This window comes from Phyllopteryx taeniolatus, chromosome 15, assembly GCF_024500385.1.
Source record: "Phyllopteryx taeniolatus isolate TA_2022b chromosome 15, UOR_Ptae_1.2, whole genome shotgun sequence".
In the NCBI taxonomy this organism is placed as follows: domain Eukaryota; kingdom Metazoa; phylum Chordata; class Actinopteri; order Syngnathiformes; family Syngnathidae; genus Phyllopteryx; species Phyllopteryx taeniolatus.
Window position 1 is genome coordinate 15,558,384 of NC_084516.1, and position 11,671 is coordinate 15,570,054.

General features: G+C 42.8%; 1 protein-coding gene across 9 annotated transcripts in view; it reads right to left on the reverse strand.

Moving 5' to 3' along the window:
* Positions 1-592: 592 nt before the first annotated feature.
* The window catches only part of sema4d (sema domain, immunoglobulin domain (Ig), transmembrane domain (TM) and short cytoplasmic domain, (semaphorin) 4D), a 69,132-nt gene continuing 58,053 nt past the window's right edge, over positions 593-11,671 (reverse strand). For 6 of the 9 annotated variants that reach the window (XM_061800085.1, XM_061800087.1, XM_061800089.1 and 3 more), the window contains 6 exons: positions 10,612-10,768; positions 9,399-9,621; positions 9,132-9,244; positions 8,838-9,010; positions 8,679-8,725; positions 5,423-7,854 (listed from right to left, as the gene is read on the reverse strand). In XM_061800085.1, the coding sequence (XP_061656069.1) occupies positions 6,917-7,854; positions 8,679-8,725; positions 8,838-9,010; positions 9,132-9,244; positions 9,399-9,621; positions 10,612-10,768 (1,651 nt within the window). In that variant the 3' untranslated portion in view covers positions 5,423-6,916. Of the gene's footprint in view, positions 998-2,366; positions 2,459-2,534; positions 2,748-4,353; positions 4,522-5,422; positions 7,855-8,678; positions 8,726-8,837; positions 9,011-9,131; positions 9,245-9,398; positions 9,622-10,611; positions 10,769-11,671 lie in introns of those variants that run through there. The other 3 variants (XM_061800091.1, XM_061800092.1, XM_061800093.1) reach the window with 3 other exon arrangements.

The following is an 11,671-nucleotide window of genomic DNA, read 5'->3' on the forward strand; positions in this document are numbered from 1 at the left end:
TATGTGCCCTGCGTTTGGCTGGCGAGTCGCAATCAGTCCAGCATGTGCCCCGCCTCTTGGCCGAAGGCAGTTTTGGTAGGCTCCATCTCACCTGCGACCCTAGTGAGGATAAGCAGTGTAGAAGATGGATGGATGGATGGAAGGCAGCAAGCATGCAAAAATAAAAAGTAGGTTTGGGGCGGAAGGAAGGAAGGAAGGAAATTAGAAAGGGAGGCAGAAATGCAGGTTTAAGTGACATAAAGATGGAAGGATGCAGGGATTTTAAAAAAGGATGGTGTGACAGAAGGAATGACGGAAGGCAGAAAAGTGTAAGGTTGCAAGAATAAAAAAAGCAATTCTGTGGGAAGGAAGTAGGTCAGGAAGGAAAAGATGCCAGGAAAAAGAAAACTGAAAATGTAATACAATTAAAATGTATAAGCCTCCCTACTGTTTCTCCAATCTGTAGATTCTATTTAATAAAAAATAAACTAGTATTTCGTAGGTGTTGTTCTATACCTGGAAACAAGAGGGCGCCAGAGCAGCGTTATACAGAAACCCTCGTAGCAGAGGGGGAAAAAAACAAAACAAACAACAACAAAAAAGGTACCAAGTATCACAAATACCAAGTTGTCTTTATTCCCGCATCCAACTCACATGAATATGTTGCAGAAATGAGACCAATAAAAGGGAAAAGGAATCGGGTAACAATGTTGGATTAAACTGCCACGTTTGAATGCTGCTGTAAAACTGTAAACTAGCTTCTTGTCAATTCAGTATTTGCATACAGAAATCACCACGCAAGCTCCATAGAGCTTCATATCCTCCATGTTTGTAGTCCTGGTGCGTCCCGCAAAAAGACTCCTGTGATTGGGATGTCCTAGCTTTCTCTCCACCCCTCCCCGCCCTCCTAAAAAAAGAAGAAAAAAAACAAGAAAAAGAGGTACAGGTTCCTCCACCTCCAATTGTGAAGTGACACTTTGTGGCGTTTTGGCAGCGCTCAGTGGCCATCACAGCTTTCCTGTGGCGTGGATAAAGAAGAGGTAAATGAGCGGTCAAAACAAGAAATGCATGGCAATAGATCATCACAATGTATCCCTCCAGGCCTCCTCCAAATGCTTTTTGCATGCTGAGCATTGCAACTTTTCCGCTAAACTGTATCAGATAGACTTGCGGGAAAATGCTAAAACCATGCTGCATTGAATGAATCACATTAGTGAGACACGCTAACAAACAACAGAAGAGAACAAAGGGCTACTGTATTGACATTTCAGCATTAGGTGACAGATTGTATCCAAGAGGAGACTAAGGGCTCCTGAAGGAACGTGGCAACTGGAGCATAATTTGGCAGCATCCAGAGCTAATGTCCCCTGTATTTACATTTCAGCAGAAGGACTCAGATTTAATCCAAGTAGAGACTAAGGCCCTCTGGAGCAAAATGGATATTTAGTGTAGCATAATACTGCAGCATCCGGAGCTAAGGTAATATTAGAATATGTGCTGATTTTTGTCATTTTGAGACAAGCATCTTCAAATGTTATGATGATGCGGGTCTCCTGTACTTACTTCTCGGCATAAGGAACCAGATTTTATTCATGGAGAGACTAAGGGCTGCTGCAACAAAGTGAGGACTGTGTAACATAATACTGCACCATTCAGAGCTAAGGGCTCCCGTATTTACTTCTTGGCATAAGAAATTAGATCTATTCCAACGGGAGACAAAGGCTGCAGGAAAGTTGAGCATGAGATATAACAATGTAGCATCCAGAGCTCTTGTGTATTTGCTTTTCAGCATAAAGAGATTTTTTTCCCCCAAGATGGCTGCTGCAGCAATGTGCGTGTGAACTTAACACAGCAGCATCCAGAGCAAAAGCACAGTTGTCTTTTTTAGACGTCTCCTCAAAAATGACAACGATAATAGGTCTTCTCATTATAAAGAGCCAGGTTTTATTCTAGAGGGCTATTGCAGCTACATGGAGATTATGGAGTAGATAAGATATTGCTAGCATGTGCCTTCATTTTTGTCATGTCTAGACAGTCAGAAGTTGCGAAGACTTGGTTCGCCTGTATTTACTTGGCGGCATAAGGAGTCCGAATTTATTCAAGGAGGAGACTTAGGGCTGCTGCAGCAAAGTACAAACTGTTTATTTTTGTCATTTCTAGACATGCATCCTTAGACATTACGAGGACGCTGTGCATAAGGAGACAGATTTTATCCGAGAGGGCTGCTGCAGCAACATGGAGACTGTGGAGCATAATACTGCAGTTCCTCCTCAAGCTAATTAGTCCAGTAATGGTTAGTACTATAGATGCTTAGAAAATGTAGTAATGAATGATGCAGTTAAAGGGGCCGGTTAAGTGGCAGGTTAGAAAAAGACACTTGCACCTACCCAGGACTTCTCCCATCTTTTTAGCAGCTGCTCATGCTGCGTGAGCGCACTCCTCCATTGGTTCAAATCCCTGGACGGAGCGCTCTCCTCATCTGTTGAACAATCAACAATCTCATCACAGCAGCCGTGACACAAAAGGATCGGAAGCTCCCCTCAGGCTAGAAGTACCTCCGACTGTGAGGTGGAGGTCCACCTGTGACACGTCTCTCCCCGCGCCAGCCTGGGCCACGCAGCTGTAACGGGCGTCCCGGAGCAATGGCCCCGCACGCAGCCGGCTGCTAACTAGTACCGTGTTCCCGGCCAGCGGGAGGCGGTACTCTGTTATGGGCATGTCCACGCTGTGCCCGTTTTTGAGCCAGTCAATGTGGATGTCGCTAGGACCTGAGGGACACAAGGGGGCTTTTCATGTGGACTCCAAAACTACCTTACTTTTTTTAATACATCATTCCCCGCATATTTGTGACGAGTGGAGACCTGGATAATCTTAAAGATGATTTAATATTCTTGCAATAAGGACCAAAAACTATGTAGCAAAAGTAGCACAGAGGTCTTTTTTTTTTTTTTAAATACTTCTCTGAGCTTCTCATTTTAAAATGTTTTAGTGGGATAAGTGTGGTTAGGGGAGGCAGGGGAGGCAGCCTCCCCTGCATGTGAAGAGTTAAAAAACAAAAAGCAAACTCATGATTACATACAATTATTTTACATTTTGTTCTCTAGTCTGTGCTTTAAATAAATTTTCTTAGTGAATCCAATAATGTTTCAAAGTTGAATGATTTCATCATCAAAATTGCTAACTGCATATATTTACTGTTCAAATATGGTTGAGACAGGAAGTGGGGTAGCAAGCAGCCAGTCTCACCTCAGATTGTGCAATCCCTCACAAACAAGCAGAGATGGCAAAAAGCAACAGCACCATCTATTGGTTTAATTACTGTACAACAACAGAGGAGGCTATTGGCAAGTGTCTCGACATCTCCAACATGTTTTCAGACACTTGTAATATACATTCTGATTTTTCAGTCAGTCATCTAATACCATTCGTCATACCATATTATCTTTACAAAAAAATATGGACTATGGTCTCTCTGACGACCATTGTCTTGTGCCATCCCAGAAAGGTGGGCCCATCTGTATTCGTCAGCCTCTTATTTGATCAAACAGGAACAACCACAAACCTACTCAACAGTCTAATCAGTCATTAGTCAATATTTAGCAAGTCTGCAAATGTGAGACATACAGTTACATATGGATGTACAGGAATTAATTTATGATTGTAGGGGTTGCAACGATACACCCACGTTAAGATTCGATTTCTGACCCACAGTTTGATCATGCATGCCTTAATTTTTTTTATGAATAAATAACTACTATTTTTATTTCTATGTACAGTATTAATATAGTTTCAAAAATAATTTACATTATAATTTGAATATCTATCCATGCATCCATCCATTTTCCGTACCGGTTATACTCAATCCGGTATTGACGTAATAGCAAATGGTAGCTTGTACGTATAGAACAACACTGGGCTGTGTAGTGTTCTCTGTGGCACACCAAAAGCTTGTCACCTAATCTGTTGTTATACTCACCAGCCAAGAAACAAAAAGCAAACAAGCCAGCATAAGACACATTTGACACCTTTTATTTCACCTCCCTACCTATCTACTGAACAACTTTTTCATTACAAGCCATTTATTTACGTTTCTTTCCCCATATATATACAAATATCTTTACAGGCACAAAAACGGCCCAGTTGGCATAATTGGGATGCAACACAGTGAGTCTACCATAGGGAAAAAAAACAAGTGCACCACTTCATTGACATTCAAAGTCGGAATGTCAGCTTCTTCTCCTAGTGCCGCCACATTCAAAAGTTAGAGCTCAGAGAAAAGGCCGCAATGTTAGTCAGGCCATGCAAAGGGAATCCAGTTGAGAATGACGAGCAGGGTTAAGAGTGTTTTTTTTTAGGGCAGGTGGGATCACTCACCCAGGGCCAGACAGAAGAGCAGGAAGCCCTCGTGGGTCTGAAGCCCCCACGCCTGATCCTTCAGCAAAGGGGGCAACAGCCTCACCTCCGCCTGGCCAGCCTCCACACAAGGCTTCGTGGAGGAAGAGGAGGAAGTGAAAGTAGAGGAAGGGAAGACAGATGAAGAGGCTGCGAAGAAGGAAGGTGGTGATGGGAAAAGGGCGGAAAAGGAAAATTGAGGAACACAGAAAACAAAAGAGACGTGCGCAAGAGACCAGATGGATGCTGGTAAAATAGCAATAAAGGGGAAAAACACGAACAAATTCACCTTAAATACCTCAGTCCTGCAAATAGTGGCCGCTTTTTTGTTACATTAAATATATGTCAAATGACAGTGGAGTTTAATTTACATCTCAAAGGATCCGTGGATCATAAAGACCATGAAAAACTCCATATACTGTAACTTATCGGTAGATCATTTTAAATACTGCGCAGGGAAGACATTTACATTTTGAAGTAAGACTCCACAAGCAACAGACTGCAAAGCTTGGCAATCAGTGAACTATGAAATATAATTATTACAGGCAAACTCCCAAAAAAACATATACATAACTTATAGGATATAGTTTATGTCAGACTCAGTATGTGCTGCTTTTTTGGTTACCAACGTAGTTCAGTTCCTGCGTCTAAAATAGCGTCTATGAACTGAGAATCAGACTGACTTACCTGTATTTTAGTTTTTGTTCCATTTTAAACAGAGCGATTTTCTGTAATTGAGGGAAGTGTTTGTCTAATAGGGGAAGGGCCACTATTTGAGAACATTTGAGGCTTAATTATAAAAAAAAGTTTCAGATTGTAGATAGAGAGTGGATGATTCAGAACAAGTGATATCAGTGAAGGAACAACAATATGGCAGAAAAATTAATATGTTCCTTTCAACACACAGAGTGGTTTGATTTGCCCAACACATTTCCATTCAATTAACCTTCAGACCCCCCCCCCCCCCCCCCCCCCCCATATTATTTACTCCACAGAATAAAGCCAAGCTACAAAATGCTAGGCAAAACCTTCCCTGAGAATTGTTGTCCAACTCCATTGGCCCAGAATGCAGACTAAAAAAACAAAAAAATTATGACTTACTCAGCCTGTACAAAGAAGAGTGAGCCCAATTTGGAAGACATCCACTTAACTTACCAATTTGGTAAACGACGTTTCCAATTTGGAATTTAGGAATGAGCTTTTCTTGCTGGACTTAAGATAAAGCGGGGTACACACATACCGACAATTGGCCCAAATTAGAGCCTTTTTACCTCTCTTACGATCAGTCAGCAAAGGCCTGATAATCAAATGTCTCTGAAAGATTATCCTGAGTGATGACCCTGGAGTGGGGCGTGCGTTAAGAGTGATCTTTCCTCCCGATCGCTTGGAACAGCTCAGGACAACCGACAATGGGAAATGTTAAACCGGTTAAATATTTAAAAATCACAAATCATTAAGCCACTGGCACCGCTTGTGACATCCAACAGAACGATAGCCAATTAGCTGTTGGCGGACACAAACCGAGGAGGAATTTGTTGTGCTTAGTGTTTGTATAACGTGTTTTACGAGGCATTCATCAGAATAAAAATGAAAAAGAGAAGAATTTGCAATCGCAAAGTAGTTCCCAAATGAGAACATTTAACCCAGCTTTTTCAATTTGTTTCCTTCTACTACCGTGGAAGGCACGTCTGACTCTCACAGGTCAGTCTTGGTACTATGACAGAGGAGACTGGCGATGTTGCTGTATGTGGTGTGCTGGGGTCATCTGGAGTTCACAACACGCAAGAGCACCAAGTACACGCATGGTAAATTTGTTCATGTCGTGTCGGGGTCTGTCACATTGAAATTGGGTTAAGCTGTAAAAAAAACAAATCGGTGTGCGTTTACTCGGGGGCGCAAAATTCCTGGAATTTTGAAATGTGTTTACTTTCCATGGGAATTAATGGGAATAAACCATGAATTTACAAAAGTGAAGGTTGGCTCTTAATGGGTCACTTGAATAGTTTATATATAGAAACAGAAAATATATTTAGCATAATCGTGACTAAAATGACCAGTGTACCTTGAACTTGAGGTTTCCATTCATGAAACATTGCTTGGTCTTTATTTATTTTTTTCACTTTGTGTTGTGAGCCAAATTCCGAGTTATGAGGCAATTTCAGATATGCCACTTTGTGAGTGAGATGAAAAAATTGAGCAGCTAAAGTACTGTAATGCAATCGCATGTGGGCAAGGAGAGCTACAGTATGTATTTTGCTTGGATGGACTGCTTATGGCATATATTGTTTTATTAATGCTTGTATATGTTACCTTATCCATTAAATAATCCTCAATTCCTAGTTAATTCCCATCCATTTCTGTGGAAAGTTTGCATTTTGGAATATTTCCCAAATTCCCCATCTTAAATTCCGATGGAAACTCCTAGAAATGTTCCACCCCTTTGCAACCCTCATGTATACCCCGCTTAAGAGGGCACAGCAGCTTCCTGAACATAAAAAGCGAAAAGACAACTTGTGCAGAAAGAGTGCCGCCTTCCATTTTGTCTCTAGCAATAAGGCTCGTCGGCATCAGCGAACTGGATGGACTGGGAGTCGCAGTCTATGTCGAAGGGCTTCTGTGGACACCGGCTTTCGTCAGCAAAGACATGCGAGGGCACGCGCCCGTTGCCGCACTCTGGTTCTGTCTCGTAGCCGGTATCGCGCAGCGCGCGCAGGTTCTGACTGCTGTTCTGCACAGGCTGCACCGTTGCGGCAACTTGGTCCGACACGGCCGACGCCTCAATGAGGCCCGCTTCGCATGCGCTGTACTCGGGCCGGGCGGCGTCGCTCATCTTGTGTGTGCCCAACAGGGCCGCCCGCAGACGCAGGCACGGGGCCGGGAGATACTGCATGTAGCAGTTGTACGCCACGGCGGCCAGGAAGAGCAGGAAGAAGAGCAGGAAGAAAAAGAGGAGGGCTGTGCCGTTGCTGCGCTGCAAGTACTCCGCCTCTGGGGTGGCGCTCTCTGGGGGCACGGGGTGCTCGGGCGGCTGCTCGGTGATGCCGCTTGGGGTTAGTGACGAGCGTGGCGAGGATGTGAGCTGCACGGCGGCGGTGAAATTGGGCGGGGCGAGGGCTGATGTTAGCGCTCCGTCTGCCTCAACTTTACCTTCCATGCTGTGCGTGATCTCCCGGCTCTGGAGGGTGGTGGCGGCATGCGGGACGTCCAGAGTCAAGACGAATCCCGCCAGGAGGCGAGTGAAGTTCTTCCCGCTGGCGAACTCCACGGACCAGCACTCGTAGTGGCCCTGGTCCTCGGCGGCCACACTGTAGATGAGCAGGCCGTTCTCTCGGATGAAGTGAAAGTGCGAGGCCTCGGTGAGGAGCGAGCCATTGCATCTCCACATCACCTGCGCCGTGTTGGAGCGCACCAGGCACGGGAGCTCGGCGGAGCTCCCGGGCTTCACCGAAACACGCTTGTAGTCCTTCAGGGGCACAATGGGGGCTACAGGGCCAAAGAGAAAGTGATAGTACTTCACCACACCATAGTCACAATACTGCTCGGAGGGGAATTTAACCCTTCTTTTCATGTTCATTTTAGGTTTGTTTCTTTTCGCGTAACCCACTCCATTTTGACTCGAACCCATGATAAATCAATTCCACAGAAAACAATTGTTCAACTGCTATTTAGTTAATTTCAAATATGACTTTATTCCTGTAACTTTTTTCCCGAAAAATTCTGAGAATGCTTGTCATTTTTTAACGTTTTAATTAAAAGATTACAACTATCATATGACTTCTTGTAACTGACCTTTTAATCAAACCAAATATCACTATTATTCTAAATTTACTGCTAATTAAAAACTAAAAACATGACTTTATTTTTGTAACTTTAGGACTTTTTAGTACAAAAATTACAACTTTATTCTAACTTTACTTTTAATCTAAAACGTTTCACTATTATGTAAAAACGACCACTTTTGCAATTTTAAGCTTTTTCTGTAAATATTCTGACTATTAAGACTATGACTATTATATATGTAGAATCCCCCACAATTTTAGTACCCTACACAAAATGTTTTGTTTTATATGACTACACGCTTTTATTAAAAAGCTTTATTCTCATACTATATTATTTCCTGAATAAACCAACTTTATTCTCATCACTCTTCTAGACACCCCCCATAATTTTACATTGTTTTTCCTTCTCCAGACCACAAACTAGTACTCAGTGGCTTCAAGACATTATTAATCAACAATCAATTCCACACAACCCACATAATTCTTCACAATCCAGCAATGGACTTTTTGTCTTTTATGGTAGCTTACCTGTAGGACATTTGTCTGCATCGCCACTTAGGCTCTGAATTAGCTTCCTGGAGGACAAACAAATCGTATTGTTATTAAAACAATCGGCGCAAATGTTGAAATGACAGAATACAGCACAGTTGAGAGCTATAGTCAAAGTGGATGTCGTAGTTGAATCACCAGAGCTGCTGACTGGCCGTGTCGGAGATCTTGACGCAGCGAGCAGTGTGAGGGTCCCAGGCACAGTATGGGTCTCGGGCAAGTATGCAGTCATCACAGGACTGGTAGCTGCCACAGAAGGCCGTGGGCGACTGAACCACACCCGAGTCCGAACCGGCGTACAGGGATCGCGTCTATGGGGGAGGAGAGGAGGATTTATATACTCAGATGGGTAGAGAACCCATTTTTTTCCCCTAACGTGAAAAGGTGGCATCTATATTCGGGGGAAGGTGTAATCACCGACACAATACTGACCTTGGAGGACAGCACCAAGTTCTTAATGGGCTCGGAGTTCTTCAGGAGCTGGATTTCCTCAACCATGTGGACCTCTCCTGTGAGGACCACCGACTTATGCAGGACCCCCTTATCTAAAGTGGTGGTATAGTGGTTAGCATGTCTGCCTCACAATCTGGGTTTGAATCTCCTGTGTAGAGTTTGGATGTTCTCCCCGTGCTAGCGTAGATGAATGATGACAGCTAGAAATGCATTACCTATGAACTGTAACTGTTTCGTGTTTCGTACCCGTTCCAGTGAAAATTACATCGTGGATGCTCCCGTCAAGGGCGCGGACCCGCTCCACGACCACCTGTGTGTAGTTGATATCCTTGGTGATGAGGCGGGGCCTGTTCCCGATGGGCAGGACGGGGTCCTCCAACAGGGGGTGGTCCTTGACGAACTGCAGCGTCTTGTCGGGGAGGTGCAGCGAGCTGCTGATGTTCTGTTGCCGCATGCGGCTGTTGATACACTGGCAGAGCGCAGAGATGTTTTAAAATCAGGGAGAATTATTATGGAAAATTGACTTATTTTTTGTATATTAATAGTTGCGTATGTGTATACTTGATTTAGGAAGATGGTAGCAACACAAAGTTACAAACTTGTTGGTGCATTGTGAGGAAAATAAAGTGAGGTGAGGGGAAAACAAACATTTTGTCTACTAAGAGTTTCAATCTTTCTCACAGTGACACCAAATGTTGTGTTTATATGTAGGGATGAGGAGTGCGTTTTTGTATATTCCTTGATATTTTAGTTTTTATCCCTGTAATACAGTTTGTGCTGCATTTTTAAATATGTAAATACATTTGATTTGATTTGAATGTGCGTAACCAACATCAGCAAAAGCCAGATGCTCTTGCCAGTTGTGTGAGCACTGCTGTCAGTGTAAGCTAGGAAGGATGCATTAGAGATGAAGTGGAGATTGACATTTTCATCATGAAGACGGACGGGAGTGTTAAAGTGGTTGCAATAACCTTTTAAAAACTATTAAACGATTAATGTTCTTATCAATTACAAAGTGTTGAGATGGCGGAGATGATAATCAAGTAGGATTTCAAGGGCTACCTCAGAAAATGGGAACATATTCTCAAAGTCAAACTTTTTAGTTGATGAAAAACATATTCAAATGCTTTATAGTGCACGGATGAAAGAAGACGCTACAGGGCTTAGGGTTCCACCCTCAGTCATCATGGTAACGAAAGTGGGACTTGCCACTGGCCAAGCAGTAGATGGAGCGGGGTTTAGAGTCACTCACTTGCATAAGACTGGGCCTGCCTCTAGAGGTGGGGCTAATTTCAGTGAGGCAAGTAATAGAGTGTACTATTCTTGAACCTTGGGGTATTTCGACAAAAGCATGTCACAGACATGTTATTAATATGGAAAAATATGGGACCTTTAAGACAACTGGGAACCGTTTTAAATTGTGTCTGTAAAAACAGAAATAGTTGATGTGTGAACTTACTGCTCCAGGGCGTGGCGAGGGACTAACACCATTGTAGCGGACCCACTTAGTGTGGGACTGCTCCACGGTGGCCTTCTGCATGTACTTGCCCTTGGAGAAGACCTCATCCACAGCAGACATGTTGTAAGCACACACTGCCGACAGACCAACGTTTCCCCTTTGGAGACAAGATGGAGGCTAAAATTCAACATCACGCAATATACACTGCAAAAACATTTTTAAAAGGAATATGTTACTTGATTCATGCAAAATCATCTGCTCATAGAACACACATTTTACATGGCAAGGTTTCTAAAAACAAGTAAATGAAGCTAGCCTAAAAAACACTGATGTCAAAAAACTAGTACTAAATGCCATCTAAACCTACAGAATTATGGTACATATTTAGAGCTAAATTTTCTCATAACCAGTAATAAAATCTAAATATCGGATTTTTAATGGAAATAAAATGCTTGAACCAGGTGAAATGCTCTAACACAAAAAGTGCCTGGTGAGAAGAACTATCTTGCCAGACAAAAAACAAACATATTTTGCCATGATTTGAGATATTTAATCTTGGTTGGATTCCAGATTTTACATTATACAGTGGAAGCTTCAAAATTGGTGAAATCAACTGCATACACACAGTTTGCTAAGCAGACGCTAACGTATATAGCATATAGCTGAACATATGATACCTAAGGACTAGCATGGAAGCTTTTCCTGTCAAGTGGTTCTACGTACTTTATTTCTGTTTGATTTATTGTTTTCCACACTTAATTTTGACTGAATGTTAAAATGTTTATTAAACCATTGCCTGTATAGTCATTCAGTTTTATGACCAATTAATTACATGATTTTCTGAGCTAGTGGTAAGGTTCCCTGCCTCACAATCGAGAGTTTTTTGGTTGAAATCTCACGTGTAGTTTGAATGTTCTCACCATGCTCGTGTGGTTTTTCTCTCCCATACTCCTGCTTCCTCCCACGTTCCAAAAACATGGATAATAAATTGTCCATATGTGTGCGTGTGAATGTTTGTTTGTCTATGTGCCCTGCGATTGACTGGGGACCAGTCCAGGGT